This window comes from Vipera ursinii (genome assembly GCF_947247035.1).
Source record: "Vipera ursinii genome assembly, chromosome: 3".
NCBI classification, from domain to species: Eukaryota; Metazoa; Chordata; class Lepidosauria; order Squamata; family Viperidae; genus Vipera; species Vipera ursinii.
In genome coordinates this window covers 174427381-174451946 of record NC_139516.1, presented here as the reverse complement: position 1 = coordinate 174451946, position 24566 = coordinate 174427381, and the positions used below count along the sequence as shown (strand labels likewise).

Sequence of the window (24566 nt, the reverse complement as noted above, 5' to 3'; positions counted from 1 at the left end):
CAGCCCCAAGCCGCCTCAGACTGGCCAATCTTTGCTCGGTTCCTCCCCGGCCTGTCCCGAGCGGCGTTTCCACCCACCAACGGGGCAAGCCGTGAGCACGAAAGGCGCCACCGACTGGGCGAGGCTAGAAGGCTGAGTGACAGGGGGAGGTGTCCAACCCGCGGCGCGTGTGGGCGGCTGGCGGTGTGGGCGCGGCGTGTGCGGCAGGCTGAGCTGCACCGCAGCGCATACACTACAATGGCTGCTGGAAAGAGGGGAAAGCAAACAATTTCCAGGCCCGCCGCGTCCAGCACGAAATATGGGGAAAAAATTACAGAAAAATCGGAGAACCCTGTAAAAGGCGGGAAGCGGGCGCTGAAGGGATGCTGAGGCTCCCGGGGTAAGTCTGCTGTGGGTTAGGGGTTCTGCAGCCGGGGTTCAGCAGGGAAATATTAGGGTTATTTAAATTCTGAAGGGGGAGGAGGAGGAGGAGGAGGAGGGACGCGAAGAGCGAAGCAACAGCAGCCGAAGCAGGGATGGGGAAGGTTTGCGCGGCTCCATCTCTTTTTAGCCCTTCTGGGCTTCTTGGGGGGTCCCTAAGTCCAGCACGGGAAGGCACCCTAAAAGTAAGACTCGCTTTCTCCAGACTTGGCTGGGAGTTCTTCCTCGCTCTCTCCCTCCCTCCCTCCCCTTTGCCTCGCTCCGGGCTTCTTGGAACGGCGAAGAAGTGCCCCCCCCGCGCGGTAGTTTTAGTAAGTGGGGAGTTTTGCAGAAACTTGGAGAAAAGTGCCCCCCCCACACACACACACTTCGCCTCTCTGTATGTGTGTCTTCTCCACCCCCCTCCCTTCCCTGAGCTCCAGCGTCTGTGCTGTGAATATAGTGACAGCAGCGGTAGCAGCAGCAGCAGCAGCAGCAACAGCGAGGAAGGAGCGGAAGACATTAGAGTCCGCGGTGCCCCAAAATGAGAGAAAATTAATGAAAATTCGGCGGTGTCGCCGAATCGGACACATTTTGCGCAGAAACGTTGCAAAGGGATTGCTCTTGCCGGACGGAGTACCGGGGTGCCCGCAGCTGAAGCTTTAGGGGGAATCTGGAGTCACTTTGGGACATCCAGCGCCCTTCTCCCTCTTTTCATTGGACAAAAGTTTTTTCTCTCTCTCTCTCCCCCCCCCTCCCCAGCAGCATAAAGAAACGAATTTGCCTCCTTTTTTGACTTCGGCGGATGCGAGAGGCTTTCTTTTCCTTTCTCGTGTGGGTTTGGAAGAGAAGCTTAGGAAGGCAAGCAAGGTTGAGGGTGGGTAGCATTGGGGAGCGGGGTTCGCTAACTGAAAGCAGGAGAGATCCGGAGAGAGAGCAGGGACAGCTTGTTGTCAGTATCATAAACAACCAAAATGGAGGGAGAACTGAGGCATATAACAAAATTAAAAATAGCTCGAAAATTCCTAAAAAAAATCCCCAAGTCGCTCGAGCTTCCGAATTGCCCCCTAAAAGATCACACCGAACCCGCATACCCTCATGTGAGTTTTTAATGCGCTCGGAGAGCAAGGAGTTAAAATTGATGCCTATTTTTGTTGATGATCGCTTTAGAAAGGCAAAAGCCCTTTTACAGCTCATTCCCGACACTGCGAGAACGTGAAAAAAACCCCTTTCTTCCTTGAATGGTGGCGGGAGGTGGGAATGCACGAGCTGCACAGCTTTGGGGCAATGTGGAGCTGATTGTAAAGGAGGTAACTGCTACATTTGCCAAACTTTGTACCTTCCTTTTCTTGTTCTTTGTCTGGAGAGGGGGGGTGTGATTTGGTAGAAACACAGATGGAAGAAGGGGGAGGTGGCGAGAAATGAACTACCTCGAGATTGTCTTTCTGCCCCTCTCCCAGTTAAGATGTAATGCAGTGTAAAAAAAGTAAATCTTAACTGGTTATGAAATGTCTTTAGGTTGATTATGGATCTCAGTGTTTGGGTTCCTCTCTGTAAAGTGCATTCTGTTGTACAATACGGAGTTAAAGCAGCGTGCCTTAGAGTGAATTGGCAGAAAATACATGTAGTGAGGTTCTCTCTTCTGGGAGAGAACCGGTCACTTGGTCTAGTATACTTACTTCACTTGGTTTGTATTTTACAAAGTATGCAATCTATAGTTTTCTCCAGATAAAAACAGTGTATTCTTTGCATCATATTAAAGTTAATGTGAAAGTGCTGCTGATGTTGGTTTCCACGTGGGATCAGAGACAGAGCAGGGTATCTTAAAGAGACAGCTCCTCTTTTAGCTATCCTCACCTATGTCAGAGCTCTAGCTGAGGCAAAGCAGTTGTCCTGTATTTGCTAAAATGTAAAGTCATAAATCAAACTCAGGAGGGAGGCTATAACTACTTAAGCTGACAGAGTTACACTAGTTCCATTGTGATTTCTATGGATATTGATTGGATCTAAGTATTTACTTGCTGTGATGCCATAAGGCTGTATAGTGCAGTGGCTGAATTTAATTTAAATTGTGCTTTGGAAATTGATTTTGCAATGTTATGTGTAGAAACTGAAATAGTTTCTGCAAGTCATAGCATAATTTCCTAGAATAACCTAAAGTTTTCTTTATATTAAAATAAATTCAATTGAAGGCACTAGGGAGCTGATAATTAGACAGACACTATGGGGGGGGGTGTCTGTTGAAGTAAAAGTATGTCTTTTTAAGATATTCAAACCTGATCAAAATATATGGCTAGAGCACATAGGGGACCTAATCTGTGTGAAAGTTTTACATATGCTTATGATATCTCTGTTGTTTTCATTGAAATACAATATAAAGTGAAAGCAGGTCGCATTTTTAGAATTTGTTGTTGGTAGTCACCTAATAATTTGAAGTACCAGTACCTGTTTTTAAGTGAATAATGTTAAGTCTTTGTGATATAAAATTGACCATACATGTTTCAAAGCTTCTAGCAATATACCTGAAAAACTTCTGTAATAGCCCTCACTTTCCTCATGCACACATATCTAACATAACATACTTACATAGTATAGATTATAAAGTGAATTCAAATAAGTATTCTACCCAAAAGGATGAACTGAATGTTGAGATTAAAGTCATTTGTGTTTATTTTGTGTATTTGAACATCTGTTTTAGTGTGTTTTTTTATGTGAGCAACTGAACTCAAGGATTATAGCCTTGTGATCATACATGTCTTGTCACTTCCTTGGGTAAATATGTTGCCTGAATAATCTTGTGGCTTATTACCCTTTGCACAAAAACACCAAATTTTAAAAAATTTCATCATTGCAATTATTTTTTTAAAATATATTAGTTCATTTGGGAAGGGATTAATTTATTTTTATGAAGATGCTATATAAACTCTTTTGCTGAAGATTTACCTATTTTTGCTATATGATCCAATAGTTCAAATACAATAAAAAGAACTTAAGAAAAACAAACTTTCAAATAACTGATGCACACCACATGTTTTAAGAATGACACTTGAGTGACTTGTGTTTATAGTACATAAGCAATTTTGAATTACCAATTAAAGTCACTACATTCATAAGTAGGTGTATATATAGGGGAATAAATAGGAAATAGACATGTAGTCTTCCACTGTTACCTTAAATACATGATACACTATGGCATTTGTGAAGCACGTATAGAAATATTCAACATTGGCATTAAACTTAATGCTGAATTTTGGCATGAATCTTGATTTCTCTGGAGTTCACATTAAATTGAATTTCTCAGAGAAAGAAATAAAATCTATCTGCTTTTCATAATAGAAGTTATCTAAAATAGATCTACAAAACTTGTATTGATGTATAGTTTTATGTGGTATACTGATACCATGATAAATTCATTGTTAAATGAATTAATCTGAAAAATACAATCTTGAGTTTTATTTTTTTGCTATTTTATGAATGTTCTCCATTTATGGAAATGTTTAATGAAATGAAATTAGAGCGTTTGTTATTTAGCTCTAAATATATTTAAAGCCAAAAGATTGAGAAGGGTATTTGTTTCTAGAATATATTTTATTTCCCTACTTTATTTTTACAACAGGTGAATTTCTTGATCTTTTAAAAATTGAATAGACCTCCAAGAATATAGATATTTTATTACTGAGAACCTACAGTTCTTTTTAAAAAGTTAAAACTATCTTTAAAGAAGTTATCTTGATTGTAACACTCTTTAATTAATATAAAATTCCACCTTCTATTATGCTATAATGTTAGAAATTTCATAGTTCTTCAGTGAATTTTATTCTTCATGTTACTTTTTAATACAACCTTGTTCCACCAAATCTTTTAAATTTTAGTTAGGTTTTCACACTTGATGTATGAATAATTCAATTATGAAATTCAACCTCTTAATAATATTTTATCAAAATAGTTTCTTTCCACTATAATTTTATTCTTTTGATTGTGGAGATTTAAGTTGGTCAGTTTAGTGCATTATCTCAGTAATTTATGTAAATTTGTTTTACACTTAGAAAAGTTTTTAAAAGTGGCTTTAAATTGTGTACTTTACACTTAGAAATTATCATTTAAATCTGATTAATTATAATAGTTTTCACACATGTTAAACTTTAAAGGGATACTGAATAATTATGTGTTAAAGGTTTATAGTATCCAAATCTTCAATGAGTCACACTAAAATGCTGAAATGTCTTAAGTGATGAGACTATCCTTGTGAATAGATAGGATTAATAATTCTAGTAGATTTCAGCATGATTTAGTAAATATCTGAATGATATGCTGATCATCTTTAACCAATTACTGTTTTAAAAGTGTTAGAGAACTATGAGAATAAATGAAATATGAAAATATAATTTGTACTTGTCTGACATAGAATTTGTTTAAAAATTTACATGACAGACAGCTACTACTTTAAGTAAGATGGTAGAAACAAAAAACTACATTTAAAGAAAGCAAGAAGCAGTTGTTGTTTTTCTTTACAATAATGAAGATTTTTGCAAATAAACATAATAGTGTTTTCCTCAAAAACAATAAAATAATTTATCTTAGTTTTATGTATATTTAGTTGCTATTGGATAATAGCATAATTATATCTATAATGCATCAATATAATCTGAACATGTGTGTCTGCCCTATAACTGCACAACAATTAGATAACCAAAACTACATGTTGTAAGTTGGTACTATCAAATAATGGTGTAAATTTTTGAAAGAAAATTTTTATCTTTATATTGAAACAACTAGTATGAATATATTTGTTAAAATTAAAATTCTTATCTGTTTTAACAATTGCTTCATACTGTATATTACTACAAAATTACATTATTAGAGTTTTTGTGAATGTGTAGAATTTGGGCAGCTATTCGTACTTTGAAGAAATTATAAAGTATAAAACAGAGTACCATAAGTGGAAAAAAGCTTTATTAAAATTAAAAAGTTTTCTTAATCTGTTCCAAAATTAACCTCTTACCATGAAATTGTGTGTATGTGTATAGTTTTGCTCCAGACCACTAAATAACAAAACTGTTAAGAGATATAACTTTTCAAAACAAAAATGTGAAGCAAGATAATATATATGAATGACAATCAACTTCATTTCATATCCCCCCATATGAGCCAAGAGGCTATGGGGGAAAAAGAAATAGGAACATGAAAGAAGATCATGGAAACATACTTTGAAGAGGAAAAATGAAAAGAAGATATGTTTGAAAAAGCTAGTATAATCATATCTGTAGTGTGTATGCACAATATCCCTGGAAATCAGATTTTGCAGACATCTGCTAAAATTAGTTTTTAAAAAGCTAATATTCATGTACTGATGGGACAAACTGGATCACTTTCGATTTTAGTAAACTTCTCTTTTTTGAAGTTGAAAAAGGTATCCTTTTTATGTTACATTATATGGATGTGTGTGTGTGTGTTGTATCTAATGGTATAATCCTGAATTCAGAATGCTGTTGTAAAAACAGTTTTAATAAAAATATCAGCACAATAATTGATGACCAAGAGATGAGTTGTAATTGGCTGGAAAAAAATAAGATGCATAGATGAAAATAATTGTAGAAATATTGTAGTATACTTTTATTCTAAAATAGGGATACTTATAATAGAGACAGTTTTAATTGTCTAATTTTCTGACAAATCAATTCTTAACATTTTCACAATTATATGTACACATGCTAAGGCAGTATTTTCTTATTGATGCTGACAGTTTTTTAAACTATATTTTTGTTTTAAAACTTCAAAGAAAAGGAATTGTGCAACTTATATCCTAGAATCAGAAAGACTTGAATATATATTTATTATGTATATGATAAGTATAAATAATTTCAAAGTTTTGTATCACTCATTTACAGTTAAAATTCATTCTGCTTGATAGAATTGGATGTTCTGTAAATACTGTTTCAGTCTAATGTTACATTATGCAACTCAAATTACATTGAATTAATGGTCCTATAAATGTACAATACTTCTGTTTAGGATTAGGAATACTGTTATTTTTCCCATAGATGTTAAAATTATATTGCTAGTCTTATTCATGTACTATTTATTCTGAAGTTAAAATGCGCACAACACATATTGTAAGCCTATTTTCTTTCTGTCTTACAGCCTTCTAAGTGTATGGAATACTTGTAGAACTATTTGTTATGAATGACATTTTAAATAGGGAAGTTACATACAAGTGTTTCCATACACTGTTCTAGTGCAATGTTATTTTTTTTTCTTTACTAAGGGATATATCTTTCCTTCCTTCCACCTCACCTTACCTTACCTTACCGCCTGCTTCTTACTGGTTAATTTAGCTTCTCAATGATTGATTTTCTCATTCTCTTTTTCAGTTTCTTAAATAAAATGATTAATCTGTTTTTAATAATCTTATTCAAAACACCTTGAAATAATCTAACCTACAGTGTAAGGTATATAAAGTTTGTTACACAGTATTTTGGATTTTGCTCAAAACTGACCAAAGTCTAAAATACATTACATAGCATTACACAATTTATATGTATGCCTAAAAGAAACGTTCTGGGAAATATTGGTAATGGAATAATTTTTATTTTCTTACAGGAAAAAATAGTCTGTGATAGGTGAAATCAGATTGTAATGGTTTTAATATGGTATATACAGTTTTCAGAGAATTAATATTAATATAAAATTCTAGTTCTTAAAAAGGGATAGACATTTCTTTGGTATTGTAATAAAGTTAGGACTGTGCACTTTATTTCAGAATCCATGATTTCATTATACTACAAGTTGCTTTTAATAACAAGAAGTGAAATTGGAAGCAAACCATAAATTGGGGACCAATTCTGAGACTTAACTATCTGACAGACTGGATCTACATCTTGCTCATTTTGCCTATTTTTAAAAAAAAATAGCAAAATTTATGTGTTTATATCCATGTAAATAGTTCTAAGATAGTCCATGGTTTTAAATTATTGTCTTTACTTTTGGTTTTTGTGATATAGTAAATTAATAAATTGAGAACAGAAGAAAGTTATCTTGTACATTAACTAATGTACTGTGGACAAAAAAAGCTTTGGACTACAATTAATGAAAGCTTATGCCCAGAAAATATTTCAATTTTTAAAGAGCCACAAGATTACTTATCATTGCAGTATGTGATTTACATAGTTTTTTTTTATTTCTAGATGGGTGAGTATTTTTAAAAATACTTAAAACCATAAAGCTTGCTCAGTTCATGTATAACTGTTTTTCTTCTTTATGTATGATGGCAGACAGCTTCTGAGGGAGTAAATGAATTTGTGGCAGATTTCACAAATCGTCCAGTAGTAAAATGCAAATTACATAACATTTTTTTCTTGAAATATTTAGTTATATCAGAGTTTCATACATTCTCTGAATACCCTTGCTTAATATGATAAACAATATTCTGGACAGTATTAATAGGAATTGTGTGTAATAAATAGTTTTCATATTTACTAAAGTAGTTGAAACCTGTTAAGTTAAAAAAAATCTATTACTAAAGTTTTAGGAAACTCATCTCTACCCAACAAATTAAAGGGATCTTACAACCATCATATGCATTACTTGGGTCTGAGATGCACAAACAAGTGCAATTTCATATCATTTCATATCATGAAATGTTAGAGAGTAAGCAGTCCTGTGTATAAGTAATTTTATATTTCAGTATTTCCTGAAATATATACTGATATTTACTGTATAAAATTGTAAATTCATAAATTTCTTTCAAAAACTATTATTTTATAATCTATTAATAATAAAGAGGTGCAAGTCACTATAACTTTAGTACAGAAAAACTATTGGAAACGAGTTTGAATATGGCCTACATATTCTGTCCCTGTTGCTTCCCTAGCTTAAAGATATCAATAACGTGATCCTCAATAAAATGTCAAGGCACAGGCAGCTTCAAGTAGTTCCAGGTTTATCAAATCTTTTCCCGGATCCATTTTATTTTAAAATAAAAATAGCACTTTGAATTGGATCTTGGAAACTCCTTTTAATCTTGACAAAATAAAATTTGATTTTATTGGTTTCTACTTTTGCAGTTAGCCTTGCAATTGATGTCCTAGCAGTCTAGGTTACCTCGTACTTTTACAGGTAATCATTGACTTACAACCACAACTGAGCCCCAAATTTCAGTTGCTAAGCAAGACAGCTGTTAAGTGAGTTGCATCCCATTTAATGGCTCTTTTTGTCACAATTGTCAAGTGAATCATGTCCTTATTAAGCAAATCTGGCTTCCCCCATTGACTTTGCTAGTCACCAGCCTGTTGGGAATATTACAAATGGTGATCACAACCTCAGGACAGTGCAACAAATACATGCCAGTTACCAAGCATCCAAATTTTGATCACATGACCAGAGACATGTTTCTTCCTTAAGAAAGAAGAAAAAATGTTGGGTTTTCTTCAACAATAATGTTTGTTTTTTAAAACAATAACAAAGCATATTATTGTCTTTAATTTAAACATTAGAAGCTAAAGAAATTGGTGAAACCTCAATTTACCAAAACACTATGCAACAGTCTGTATGTGAAATAGACCAATTTCGATTACATGTAATCTGTGTAATAAAAACTATATAAAACACACAGATAATAAATATTCTAAAATTTTATGGGCACGTGAATAGTGGGGATCCTATTTCCCCAATTAGTCTACTAAAAATGAAAATTATTATTAATATTCTGATTATCTTTGAAGTCACGGTGACTTTTGAAAACAAAGACCTTTCCTGAAAGGATAAACAATCCATGTACTTTGGAGGAATCATACAACTGCTATGAAGGTTTCTGATTGTGTATGCATATATAGACTCTTCAGTGGAGTCGGAGAACTGTTGCCTGTGCAACACATGAATACAAATAGAATATTTTTTAATCAGCTGCACAAGCCTTCCAGAGATCCAGCTGTGCCTTATATTATTGTAATATAAAATTACTAGTAATATAATATAGTAACTTTATAGTAATGTTACAAACTAACTGTTCACTGTGGTGGTAAGCACTCTATAGTTATCCAAAGTAATACAGAGGAATAGGAACCTTTAAACAAACTACAAAAATAGTTTTTCCTTATTCCAGGAAAGGTTTTAAAGTGGTCATTAATTAGTTATAAAAATAATTACCCATAATATAAAGAGAATGCTACAAAATCAATGCAAGATCTGTCTCTAGTATTGTTAGCCATCCCTTTGTCTTTTACATACATTTTGCATTACTATCTAGGATAGAGTGAATAATCAAAGTCACTTCTTTATCAAATGTATATAATGGCCCATGTCACCAAAGGTAATTCTGGATAGCACACAACAAATGGGTAAAACTACATATAAAAGCTACAGATACAAAAGATATTAAAATTACATTAATAGTAAATATTACAAAACCAGAGGTACAACGCTAAGCAAAAAGGAAATAAAAAATAGCCACCTCAGCAATTGAGCATCAGTTGATGGGCAGAAGCAGGACCAAAAGTGGGTAGAATTTTAGAATTACAGAATAGCTTTTTCCTTATGGCAGTCCAGTCATGTGACAAATGCCTTACAACTGTAAATGCATATGAAATGAATAGTAACTTACAATAGAATAGTGTGAAGAACAGGAGAATTTGTAGGCATCTAGCAAAACAGATGATAACATGTTTCCTGATTTTATTTTTAAAAAACCTAAAATCTGGAATGAAACAACAATAGGCAAAAGTCATTTCTGTGTGTCTGCAATATATTGGAATGTTTCTGAATAGTGTATCTGTCATAGCAGAAAAAGATGTATAAATGAAACATTTTTTATCCACTACAGAAATACGGCATACTTCCCCATTCTCCAAGTTATTGTAGTGAATTATAGTCATTAAAGATCTTTTTATAAGCCATTGAACAACTCCACCTGCATGGTTGGATGCCTTTTGGTTGTTTAAATTAGCTGCAGAAGATTTTTGAGTGTTGCTGCCGACTAAAAATATAGCTTTGGGAGAAATTGCATTAGCAGAATGTTTGCTTTTGGAAAATTAATGTTTCTTTAAAAACTGTCAGGTTTCAAAAGCTCTCCCATTCTCACTTTGTACATTGATAGATACTGAAAACACCATGACTTTCCAGAATAATCTCAAAAGAATGTGCCCTATAAAGACTATTGCTATTGCTTAAGGAAATAAGAAACACACCACAATATTGTTACTTTCATAAGAATATGTCTGAGCAAGTTAGAAGTTGCTTTTCCATCTAGCTTCAGCACAAACCAGACAAACTATTTTAGTGTGATACGTGAATCCAGGCAAAGGCTCTTTGTCCTCTACACTACAGTCCCAGCACCTAGATTGATACAGGATGAGATGAGAATGTCTTTTTCAACTTGCTGGATGGATTGAGGAAAAGAGACTGCAGGCTGGAAGTGGCAATCTGAAGCTTGCATCCACCCATGGCCCAGAAGTGTTTGGAGCTAGATAGTTGTCTAGCCAACTATCTATGTCATAAACAGCCAAGTAATGCTTCTTGCAAACTAGTTTGCAAAATGACTAAGCATATTGTCTGTACATTAGATTATGTTACCTATAAGACACTTTAAACTGTTCAAATATAAGTCATGAATACATACTAAAGTTTGCAGGGAACCAGAAATAGTTTGTATTAAAACAATACCTGAAAATAATTAGCAAGCTAGAGACATCATTGTTCTTGTCACATGCAACAGGAGTACATTCTTAATCATTTTATAGTGAGTGTGATCATGTAATGAATCTTTTACAGTTTCTTTTAATTATTTTCTAAGACTGGATTCACACATCATGCTAAGCAAAGCTATAATAAGGGGGGTGTTTGGTCACTTTGCTTAGCATATTATGTGATTCCAGTAATCAAGTTGGCTTGTTAAAATTACCATAAATGAATGACACTAACATTTTAGAAGTTCTGCATACCATGAAATTAAATTTGATGACAGTCTTAGGTTTTCATGGTTGAGAAAATCAATGGCTGAATCATCAATACTGTCAAATAGATTATAATTAACAGATATCATAAAAATTGTTAGAGCTCATGCATAGACATAGAATTATTGATTCCAATAGATGTATGAAATATATGAAGATTTGCCCATATCTGTCCTTAGTTGTGATGACTATATCTGTCATTGTGAACTTATATGAAGTCTTATTGTTTGAGATAATTCTTTTGTTTTCCTCCAGCTTTTCCTTTCCTGGGCACCAAGTTCTACATATTCCAATAATAGTAATAAATTTAGAATATATACAAAGTTTTACTTGTGATAAAAGTCATTGGAGGTATTTTTAATACGTGGAAAAGATAACATTGACTATATGAGCTTGCGTGTCTCCACAAAGTTATTTTGAAACCAATACCTTAAGCTTTGATATATTGCTTGAGTGATATATCATGTTTGTTCATTTTTCATGCTTCTACAGTATGCTTTAACAAGAATTTCCAGAAACAGCCTAGGGAAGAACTTTGGTGTTGCATCGAAAATTGAAGACCATAGAGGACATTCTCATTATCACAGGCTTCTTTCAGTAAAGTAATTTATGTGTTGTGGGGTTGTGGAGAAAAACAGTAGTTGTAAAGTTACTTGATTTGTTATGTAGGTTTTGGTGTAGTTTGTAACCTAACCTGTAGAGAAAAAAGGTTGAGGCTGAAAGACCAAGACATATGCAGAAGGATAGAACTTAATTGTAAGCAGGCATAATACAAAGCAAAACGCTGTGTACAACATTTGAAAGTTGTGTTGAACTTCAGAGCTTAAAATGAGTATGCTTTTTCATGCAGTAATACATTACTAGGCACTTGTTTCTTCAATCAAACTTCTTGTACTCTTTTTTTAAACTTTTTTTAAACTATGGATTTCCTAAACAAATACATCTAAATGGGTAGTTTGTATACATAATCCCATATGTATCTGCTGGAAAATGAATATTATTTAATGGTCATGAATGCAGCCCTGGAAATGTGGATCTGATTCACTTTTATCATTTATTATATGCCATGAAATAGGTTTTTTTTTTAAAAAAAATACTGACCTAGATTCTCTTGTCCAATGCAGTCCTGGACCTTGGGTTTTTTTATCGGTTATTTCCAAGTTTGTATTTCCAAGTTTGATTTTTAGTTTTAATGGGTCATGTTTTGCATAGCAATATTTCATGCACTGAGTTGTGATTGTGCAAATATCTGTTGTGATATAACTTTTTTCTAACTTTAAGATGCTTTGACGTGAAGAGTTTACATGGTTGATTTGTTCAGCTCTTTCTCTGAAAATTGTTTAAATAGAAAGGCATTCATAAAATAAAGGTAGCATATAGGCTGCCATAACAGAAACTCAGTACAAATTGTGTTAAATATTTGTCTTGGATCATATGATGTCTAGCTCTTTCTTTTTCTTTCTTTCTTTTCAGATCAGCAAAAATGGGAAGCAGTAGATTCTGGTTTACTTCTAGAAATGTCAGTGGAACTGGTTAAGACCAAAATCTGAAGGTTTATCTTCGTTGCCCATCACCAGGTGTGCACTGACAGAGGCTACCATAAAACTATTTTGAGTATGAACATCTTTTAAAATGGTATAATATATATATATGAAAGTATTGCTTTGTAATATAATTTTAAATTGTTATTGATACTGTATCATTCATTCTACAGTTGTGAAAGAATGAATATGAATAATATGTACTGAAGCTGAAAATAGACATTGCTCAAATTTTTTTCAGCTGGTCTTTGAGAAGTGTAATATTTGAGCAACAGTATTAAATACTGTCTGCATTGCTCAGCCTGTACATCCACAACTGAATTAGCAATATATGACAACTACAAATAATAAGCTAGTGTTTTAATTATTTAAAAATTTACCCTAGGGATAACAGAACCAAAAGCAGCTGGGCTTCAAAACACTATGCGCATTGTTCATCATTTACATGAGAACTTTTCCAATAATCTTTTTCTGCGCTGCTCCTCATATATATTTTCTCACTCTCTACAAAAAAAAATCCTACTGCTTTCGAAAACCATTCATTTTCTGTGTTATTATTCAATAATGTAATTTAAAGGGAAGATCAGTTTTCTCTTCAGATATTTTATATGCACAGACCTCTTTGGATACGGGCCACCAAAATTATTTTGTTTTTTAAAGAACCCATAATTCTGAACTTGATTATCACTTGAATCCACATAATTCATAATCAGTTAAGTCATAATCAATTAATTTTAAAGCAGCAGGCAACAAGCGCTATTTTCCTTTCTATCATGGGTTGGATAAATATCTTTTGGGGATCACAGGCTGCATGATTTCAGAAGATGAGCCATATCCAGCCCATAGACTGTAGGTTACTGAACCCTGTTGTAGGGAATGCATCTACAGTTTACTGAATCGTTTCAAGATTTTGTCTCCAGTGCAGATAGAATTACCGGAAGCATGTAAATGAAACACTGGTTTCCATATATTTTCATGTATTTAAAGTACAACTAGTCCTCAACTTACCATTCATTTAGCAATCACTCAAAGTTAATAACAGTGCTAAAAATAAGTCCTTATACTTGCAACCATTACAGTGCACCTATAGTCACAAGATCAAAATTTGGGATCTTGGCAACTGACATGGATTTATGATAGTTGCAACATCTCAGGGTCACATGATCAGCATTTCCAACTTTCTTAGTTGGCTTCCACCAAGCAAAGTCAGGGGGGAGGGGAGGGATTCTCTTAATGATTGCATGCTTCACATAACAGTTGTGATTCACTTAACATCTATGGCAAAACTAGTCATAAATTGGGTGCAACTGCCTCAATTAGCAACAGAAGTTCCAGTCCCAATTGTAGTTGTAAGTTGAGGACTACCTGTAAAATGCTTCCTTTTTCATCTGAACCTGAGGCTCTTACTATGTGCCATATTATTAATTTTATGGAACCTATACTGCATAGTTCCAAGATGCAATGAATGTGAACTTTTGTAGTTATTCTTGAGAAAATGAACATTTGTTGGTATATGCTGTGCACTGGGGAGAAGAAAGCAGACTTAAACCAATAGGGTCACTTCCCTATTAAGCCTTTGCAGGGCTACAGTGGTAAGAATGGATTGGTGAAAATCACTATCCCTTTTTCTCCAACAAAACACTGCTGAACCATTAGCTGAAGCCAACTAATATAAACATAAAGGACAGGAGGGATGGTAAGAAAAAAGAGTTTTATTTATTACCCTCAGTTGTATCTTCTAAAAAGATTTGATCGCACCTGGGCTTGAATATCAGTATTAAATATGCACAGGAAAATTATGTTGGGGATATCTAATTTAGGAAATGGGAATGCAGAATCTGAGAGAGAAGGGTTCAGTTGGCCATCACAACCTAAGATGTATTTATTTTTAAGAAGTTGAATATTAACTAATGGGAAATAGTGAGCAATATAAGGTATTATCCTTTCTTTCCTGCTCCATAACGCAATTCTGTAAAAATCTCTTGCATTTTATTGTTTTTCTTTCTCTGCTTACTCACAGTTTTTTTTAGTGTTCTTTAATCATGATCATAATAGAATCTAGGGTGTTTTACTGATTAGTTCCACATCTGTTGTACTTTATTAGTTAAATAGGCATTAGTATTAATAAGAACAGTTAACAAGCTAGCTTTATTAAAAGTCACTTTTATGATTGTATTGTTAGAGATAGAATTATAATTTAAAAAATCAGATTCTAAAATTCAGTATAATTTAATTACATGTTGAAATTTACAGAGCAACATATATACCAGTGTTATTAATTCTATTAAGATTCAGTTGTCTTAGGAGTTAGGCCTTCTATTGCTTTAAGACAGGTATTGGTTACTTTTTTATGATTGGAAATGTTCAGAATTCCCTCCCTTAGCATAAGTTATAATACTGAATTGTTCAATAAATGACCAAATTTGTGCTTGATAAATACAAATTATGTATCAAACTTTTTTACCAATAAATAACTCCATCATCCTGTACTTAAGTTTTTAGAATGACTTCCAATTTTTCTGGTGGCCAATTGTTGTTAAGCAATCAACAGTCTCTTATGGACTTGATTTTTTTCCTTCCTTCGATGCCATTTCTTCCTCACATTTTTGACTTAAATATAATTGATATTGCTGTATAGCTGCAGTTTTACTATAGCATTAAAACACTTTTATAAAGACTTTATCAGTTATATTTGCAAAGTGCTAAATAAAATTTCTATAATCTCTAACTGCAATTAGACTAAATCTGAAGAGTGAGAAGTATCCATGTACTTCTGCCTACCTAAGACCAAATAAAATTATCTGTCCATATCTTAATGTATTTAGCTAAAGTGTTGAATATTTGGATATTTGTGAGAACACCTAAAAATAATTTTGTGCCAACTATTTTTATAAGCTTTGGGTTTTAAAATATGCATTCTTTAGAACTTTTCCTTAAAAAATCATGTATATGTAAAAAGAGTTACAGCCATTTCTACATTACTAAACAGAAGGCTTTTATACAAAAACAGACTTTACAATAATTGTATACTTTCTACTTAGCAGAGTATCAGCAAAGACGTCATTTGGATCACATAGTAAATTAATCTAAGACACTAGGAAAAAATATTGCCCTTTTTATTTCTGCCATACCTTTTCCCTTGTAGACAACTCTCTGAATATTTGAAAACCCTATTGAAGAATTTGGGATGATTTTCTCTTAACACTCCATTTGCCTTGTTCAAGTGGGAATGATGAACTTATTAAAATCAAGTTTATTGAAGGATCTAAACCTGTGAATCGGTATACATGGGTATACTGTCTACTGCAAAATCAGTGAGCAGCAAAAAAAGTCATAAATATTTAATCTCTACCCTGTAGCACCATGTTCATGCAAATGAAAGTTCCATAAATTTCCAGAACAGATTTTGATGTCGAAGGGAAAGGGAGGGAGAGGAAGACGAAAAACACATTACACTCCATTGATTGAAATTTATGTTCACAGATCTATTCTAGTTGGATTCAATATTATGTTTGTAGTAGAGACCCAAATAGGCATAAAAGTTGGGGAACTCTCTAGCAACTAACAGAAAAGAAATACTGGATTATTCAAAGATGTAGATTTCCTGAAGTTATTCTCCCCAACCGCTCAAACATTCAGGAACAGGGTTAAAAACAAAAACAGGATTGTTGGAGCATCAGCAATTCAAATCAAAATTCAAAGTAACATTCAAAATGTCGGACAAATCGCTCGGATCCGGACCGGTCTGGACTCCGACTGGGCAGAGTCTGATGATGAGGATACGGGCAGCCTTGTCGATTTAATCTGGGAAGAGTTCGACCCTGTGACTCCTGAAGAAGTGGACAAGATCATGGGGAAGCTGAGCTCCACCACGTGTTTGTTGGACCCGTGTCCCTCCTGGCTGACTTATGCGGCCCGGGATGGGACACGAGGCTGGCTCCAGGCAGTGATTACTGCCTCTTTGAGTGAGGGTATCTTTCCCGCTGCCTTGAAGGAGGCGGTGGTGAGACCCCTCCTCAAGAAGCCTGCCTTGGACCCAGCAATATTAAACAACTTTCGTCCGGTCTCCAACCTTCGCTTTCTGGCGAAGGTTGTTGAGAGCGTGGTGGCGCAACAGCTCCCTTTGTTCTTGGATGAAGCTGATTATCTAGACCCGTACCAATCGGGTTTCAGGCCCGGGTACAGCACAGAGATGGCATTGGTCGCGCTGGTGAATGATCTCTGGTGGGCTCGGGACAGGGGCTGCTCCTCTGTCTTAGACCATTTAGACCTCTCAGCGGCTTTTGATACCATCGACCATGGTATCCTGCTGCGACGTCTCAGGGGGTTAGGAGTAGGAGGCACAGTTCTCCAGTGGTTCTCCTCCTACCTTCTGGGACGCTCACAGTCAGTGTTGGCAGGGGGGCAGAGATTGGCCTTGAGACCTCTCATTTGTGGAGTTCCTCAGGGATCGGTTCTCTCGCCTCTCCTGTTCAACATCTATATGAAGCTGCTGGGTGAGATCATTCGTGGTTTCAGAGTTGGGTATCATCAATATGCTGATGATACCCAGCTTTTTATTTCAACCCCAAACCACCCCAGTGATGCCCTCAACGTGATGTCCCGCTGCCTGGAGGCGGTCCGGGTCTGGATGGGGAGGAACAGGCTTCGACTCAACCCTGACAAGACTGAGTGGCTGTTCGTGCCGGCATCCCGGGAAATTCCGATTATCCCATCTCTGGCCATGGGGGGTGAGCTAGATAGGGCACGCAACTTGGGGGTACTTCTAGATTCACAGCTCTCTTTAGAAGAGCATATTGGAGCTGTGACTAGGGGGGCCTTTGCCCAGGTTCGCCTGGTGCGCCAGTTGCGACCCTATCTAGACCGGGATACCTTGCATACAGTCACTCATGCGCTCGTGACTTCTTGTCTAGACTACTGTAATGCTCTCTACATGGGGCTGCCCTTGAAGTCCACTCGGAGGCTCCAACTGGTGCAGAATGCAGCCGCGCGAGTGGACTTCACCTTTTGTTACACCTTTGCTCTGCGAGCTGCATTGGTTGCCGGTTGCCCTCCGGGTGAGATTCAAGGTGTTAGTAATGACTTACAAAGCCCTACATGGCATGGGTCCGGATTTCCTATGGCAACACCTGCGGCCGGTGTCAACTTCCCTCCGTCCAGTGTGCTCCCACAGAGAGGGCCTCCTCAGGGTGCCTCCGATCAAAGAATGTCGATTGGTGGCCCCCAGGGGGAGAGTGTTCTCTGTGGGCGCGCCAGACCTATGGAACCGCTTGCCGGTTGAGCTCCAGACGGCCCCCGACCTTCGCTCCTTCCAGCGCGATCTAAAAACGTATCTATTTGAGCAGTCTGACCTGGTCTGATGGGTTAGGGTTGGGGTTTTAATACATCTTAATTATTGTTTTAACCTTGGGCATTTATTTAATCGCTTTAACTTTTGTATCCTGTTTTTGTATTTATTGCCCTGTGCACTGCCCTGAGTCCTTCGGGAGAAGGGCGGTATAAAAATATAATAAAACAAATAAATAAATAAATAAATAAAATAAAATGTCTAACTAAGAAAGTAAATAGAAAGCCAAGGCTTGATTTACTGCTCTTGCCCCAATAGTCTTAATAAGCATTACAGCCTAAACTGTGGGTGGATATGTATCTCCTCTGGCTCCCTTCCTTTCTTCTGATGAAATATTTGCAAGTTGAGGAATCAACTTTCTTCTCTGCTTGGGCAATTTGCTGACCCAGGTAACGGGTAGGGTTTAGTTTTACTGACCTAATAAGAATTTCATCAGGTGCTTTCTTTGCAGACTTCTTTGCCATCTTCCCTCAGCCTTCTTCTTCTTCAACCCCAACCTGCCCTTCTTTCAAAGCTGCGTTTAGGCTCCGTAAGCAGTGCTGTGGGTTGCTGTCAAGGAGGTTGGTGTTTAATTTCTTTTTAACCCCAACTCAGGATTTACACGGCCCTTTTTGATAGGTTTCTTAAGCTTTATATCTACCACGGGATAGGAAGAGACCAGCCATACTTGCTTCTTGGTTGCTCTGATAACTTCTTGCCTCACTTGACTAAGCCACATGACACAGAGGAAGTGTGTCTTGACTATCTTCTGGCTCTTAAGACATCTTAGTGAAGAATGGACCTTCTGTTCTAAATAGCTGGCTTATTCTGCAAATAATAAATTTTAATATAGAGATAAAAATACATTCTTAAGAGAAAAACAAGGAAAAGAAAAACATGTGAAAAATAAGATTCATTTTTTTTAAATTAAAATAAAATTGATGTTAATCAGGAAGAAAAATGTTAGGTTGATTTATGTTTTCTACAAGAAACTACCATTTTCAGGGAAGTAAAACTGTCATATTTAGTATATGTTTTATGATATGAGACATTTTAAAAATTGATCAGACAATTAGGAAGACTACAAAATATATCAAATTCTGTAAACAAACTTTAACTAAGATAGGTCTTAACTCAGCTTATTATGGCATCTTCTATGCTTATATTTGTCTTTTCTGAAACTATATCTGTCAGTTATTCCAATCTATTTCTCTGGCCTTGCTATCTGTGATCCCATTTTAATCTTATATATCTTAGGGTGATAAAAATTAAAGCAATTGCACAGTGCCTATAGTACTAATATTCAGGATATAAGATAATTAAATAATTGGCTAGTAAATATTAGGCCATTTTCATATGTTAAAGCATTGCATAGAAAAACTGAGTTTATCACTTCAGAATATACCTGGACGATCTGCATCTGTGAATATTCTCATAATTTTTTTAAAAATCTATATTCAGGATGATAAGATGTTAAAGAAGGAGCTTGGTTAAACTTTATCTGACTTGCAAATAATAAGAATGGTTTGGATTGCCTGTTCTGCTTTTATTTTTTTATAAAGGTTGGGGGGTTTTTTCCTATCTTTTACAGATTGTTGCTTTTATTATATAGCTTTTATTTAAGACTATTCAAATTCTCTTTGCAAACCACATAGGAAGAAAAGTAAAAATAAAATTAATAATAATATAAACATGAGACCCTTCAAACATGCAGATCTTCCTTCTATTCTGTAGTATTATTTCCATATTGCTGTATCCTATAGCATTCATTTTCACAATGCTATGAGTTAGACAACAATCTTTTGGAAGTATATATTAGTCAACTTGAATTTTGATGCTAAAATTTCATGAAACAGATAAATTAATTCAAAAACATATAAAGCAATATGAGGTACTTCAGAGTACATGTGGATCTGTCCATCCTGAGCAGTGAATTTTGAGCTTTAATAAATAGTCTAAAAAGCGCCTACATATATTACATTAGACCAGCTGAACCTAATTTTATATCTGCTTTATTCAAAAGCATCACATAGCAAGTAAACTTCAAAATTAAGTGTAGTTACAAATAGTTGTTTCTTATTTTTTTTTCCAGTCCCCTTTTGCTTTCTTTAACGACCACATGAAACTTGAGAAGCCATCTAAAGCTAAATCATTTAGTGGAGTTGGGCAGTTCCCAAGTGTCCAACAAGAAGGCCTGGTTTAGGCTGCGATGGCCACTGTCATTCCTGGTGATTTGTCAGAAGTAAGAGATACCCAGAAAGTCCCTTCAGGGAAACGTAAGCGTGGTGAATCCAAACCAAGAAAAAACTTTCCTTGCCAACTGTGTGACAAGGCCTTTAACAGTGTTGAGAAATTAAAGGTTCACTCATACTCTCACACAGGAGAGAGGCCCTACAAGTGCACACAACAAGACTGCACCAAGGCCTTTGTTTCTAAGTACAAATTACTAAGGTATTAAACTCTATTTATTTTTCAGATTATATTATGTGTTGGCCATTTTAATATATATCTGTGTACACTTCAGCTGATTTTTCTGAGAGGAAATGTTAATTTAGACATCAAATTGTACAATTATAAACTACAGTGCTTAATATTATAAACAAATCTGAATTTGTGTGTGTGTATTTGAAGAGAAAAGTTTAAACAAGTTATATAAACTTGTTACAAAGGAGTGAATGGACTGAGCACTTTGGGTATGGTTATAACAAGTAATACTACATAATAAAATGTTAATGTAACTTAAAATCATCAAAGCAGCAGTTGAATAAATTAGCTTATAATGTGTGTTGCTACATTTTAGTATGATATGTACTGTCTGTAGTGACATGACATGTAAATTTCTTTCAAATATATTTAGTATTTAGGTACCATAAAATGATCATATGTACCTTCTGGTCAAAATAAATACTTACAGAATATATCTGTGTTTAAAGGCATATGGCTACTCATTCTCCTGAGAAAACCCACAAGTGTAATTATTGTGAGAAAATGTTTCATCGAAAAGATCATCTAAAGAATCACCTACATACACATAATCCCAATAAAGAGGCCTTTAAGTGTGAAGAATGTGGAAAGAACTACAATACGAAGCTTGGATTTAAGCGTCACCTGGCTTTGCATGCTGCAACAAGTGGTGATCTCAACTGTAAAGTATGTTTGCAGACATTTGAAAGCACAGGGGTGCTGCTGGAGCACCTAAAAACTCATGCAGGCAAATCATCAGGTGGAGTGAAGGAAAAAAAACACCAGTGTGAACATTGTGATCGACGGTTTTACACCCGAAAGGATGTCCGAAGACACATGGTAGTACACACTGGAAGAAAGGACTTCCTCTGTCAGTATTGTGCACAGAGATTTGGCCGGAAGGATCATCTAACACGGCATATGAAGAAAAGTCATAATCAAGAACTTTTGAAGGTCAAAACAGAGCCAATGGACCTTCTTGACCCATTTACTTGCAATGTTTCTGTGCCTATAAAGGACGAGCTGCTTCCTGTGATGTCTTTATCTTCCACTGAACTGACATCAAAGCCATTTACAAACACTCTACAATTAAATCTATACAACACACAACTTCAGTCCATGCAGAGTTCAACATCTGCACATCAAATGGTTGCCACATCATTACCTTTAGGAATGCCTTGTCCAATAGATATGGAATCAATCCACCCTTCTCACCAGCTTTCTTTAAAATATCCACTCAGTTCTACCTCATATACAGTTTCTATGACTGAGAAAGATCAGCCATTGAAAGGAGAAATGGAAAGTTACTTACTGGAACTGCAAAGTGGTATGCCTTCTTCATCCCAAGATTCTCAAGCATCATCATCTAAGTTAGGGTTGGATCCTCAGGTAGGTCCACTAGATGATGGATCTGGGGAGGTTTCTCTTTCGAAAAGTTCTGTTTCTATGAGTGAACCTCTAAATACCCCATCACTGGACTTCTCTCAGTTATTCAATTTTATACCAGTAAATGGACCTCCTTTTAATCCTTCTGTTTCTGTGGGAAATCTTGGAATGAGTTACTCACAAGAGGAGGCACACTCATCTATGATTCAGCTTCCTCCACAGGCACAAGATATTCAAGACCCTGGTAATGGTATTAGTCTTGGGTCTCTTCACTCATTATCTGCAGCTTTCACTAGTAGTCTAAACACAACCACAACTCTACCACGTTTTCATCAAGCGTTCCAATAAGATGAGAAAATGGCCTTGTGACAAATGTGTAGAAATGCCTTAGATGACATTAAATACTGTAGTGCCTACTATGTCATTTGTAAATCTACTTTTGTACAGTATCAGTCTCATTAAGCCAGTATAAAATTCAAATTAACTTTTAAAATAGTTTGAATGTGTTCATCCATAGTTGTTTACTCTGGTTGTTAAAACAATCTGTATCCTCACTGCCAATAGATCCACAATTTTTTTAAAAAAAGTGTATGGGAAAAATATTTCCAGAACATTCTGGATCTCTTGTCTTAAAGCTTCATTGAGATTTGATAATTTTTATGATAATTAAATGTGGCTCTTCTGATAATTTTAAGAAAGAACAAAACAGTAAAAAGACACTTTCACTTTCCTTGTATAAAACAACTGAAACAATGATTTATGAGTACATTTGTCACCAGGATGAAAAATTGTCCAGCTTTTTACATGCAAACTTCTAAGAAGGTCTGAAGGACCTATTTTTTCTTAAATAATTTCACTATTAGGCATGAAAATGTATTTCTTCATTTAAGTGCAATTACAAAGAAGTATGATTTGGCAAATAAAAGTATGCCTTATTGGCAACTCTAAATAGAGACAAAATTAAGAGCTTACCTTGAAATATAAATATTTTGGTTTCATCATTCTGTAAATATCTGTCATTTCCTATTCTCATAAAAGATGAGTCAAAATCTGCCAAAAGGTTTCACATGTTGTTGATTTCTATTTGAAGTTATAAAATGAATGTAAATCCACAAATATATTTTTCCCATAATTACATTGGAGCTAATCACTTTTGAGTTGTATTTCATGACATATATTATCCCCTGTGCAAGACCTTTGCTGGTAATCTTCCTTACCACACCTGCGTATTTGGCTAGTGATTTTTTTTCAATGCCAAGAATTTAAAACAGGACTCTTAGGAGTGAAGTAAAAGCATATTGCTTATGCCACTTTTACTTAATATTCAAGGTATTTAAAAAACTAATAGCAAAACAGCTATTCATGCTGTATGTCAAATTGCTATTCCTTTTCAAAACGTATTCTTATATTCCCAATAACCAAAAGAAAATGGAAAATGTACTTTTGCTGTAATTTGGAAACATATCCACTGATACCTTTAGACTTTTAAATCATATAATTATCTCTATTCATTAGTGTGGTTAAATACATGAGTTTTAAGTAGTTAAAGGAAATATATTTAAGAGAAACAAAGTTGCTCCCATTAAGGAGCTTTGGCTCCCAATATTTGTATCATAAATTCCTACTTTATCGTAGGAGCAATATGCAGGTATGATTTTACTATTTTATACTGATGTATTTAAATTTTATTACTGAATAGTAACTTTTTATAAGTGTTCCAAAGGCATTAAGATAAGGATGTATTAATAAGGAAAAGACCTTTTCAAATTTTGTAAGCTGCTCCAATATGCTGTGAGAATACTTTCTCAAAGTAGTCATTAGCTCTGCTGCATGATTGCTTCTTTTAGTTTCTATGAAACAGATTGCTAAAATGTATCTTTAATAGAATGATTTGTTCAATATTGCTTTTCAGGCTTTTAGCACCATTATTTTAATCCCAGGGTGGGGGGATTTCAGAAAGGAAAAGGCTTTATCATTTCAAAGGACTCATATTCTACAAGAAATGTTTTTTTGTAGATGGTGATTACTTTCAACCCTTAAAAACAGAATTGGCTTCAGGCTTCATTGTCTTTATACCAGTTTTTTCATTACTCATAATTGTTTGTGTTTCTAGGAAAATACTGTCATAAGACATACAATTGAAAACAAACTTTCACTTATTAAAGAAGTGAAATGAACCAATTTTAACCTATCAGTTTTTCATATTTACCACTACATTACTTATAATTTTTGACAGGGTTGGTATGTATAAAGCATGTTATAACAATGTTTCAGTATTAGTTGCTGGTTACCTTGTTTTTCTAAAAAATAAGAACTAGTTTTTTCAATAATCCTTGATCCATGTTAAAGGTCCATATTGTCATGGCAGCTCTTTCAGATTCTGAAATGGGATTAATTAGAGAACAGGTGCATTTAAAATTAGCAATAGAACTTCAGACAAGATATTGAACCTCATTCAGTTAGTACTTTGGTAAATGGCTACACCTTGTGTGAATGTCACTGAAG

At 35.0% G+C, this 24566-nt stretch overlaps 1 protein-coding gene across 4 annotated transcripts; it reads left to right on the top strand.

Moving 5' to 3' along the window:
* The first annotated feature begins 190 nt into the window (after positions 1 to 190).
* PLAG1 (PLAG1 zinc finger) lies at positions 191 to 23572 on the top strand. Of its 4 annotated transcripts, none has more exons than XM_083359180.1 (4): positions 191 to 379; positions 12819 to 12922; positions 20305 to 20663; positions 21146 to 23572. In XM_083359180.1, exons 3-4 carry the CDS (start codon positions 20422 to 20424, stop codon positions 22407 to 22409), a joined length of 1506 nt encoding a protein of 501 aa, XP_083215306.1. In that variant the 5' UTR covers positions 191 to 379; positions 12819 to 12922; positions 20305 to 20421; the 3' UTR covers positions 22410 to 23572. The 4 variants fall into 4 exon arrangements, with proteins under 4 accessions (XP_083215306.1, XP_083215305.1, XP_083215304.1 ...); XM_083359179.1 differs by having other exon boundaries at positions 12819 to 12959; XM_083359178.1 differs by having other exon boundaries at positions 12819 to 12980.
* Positions 23573 to 24566: the final 994 nt, after the last annotated feature.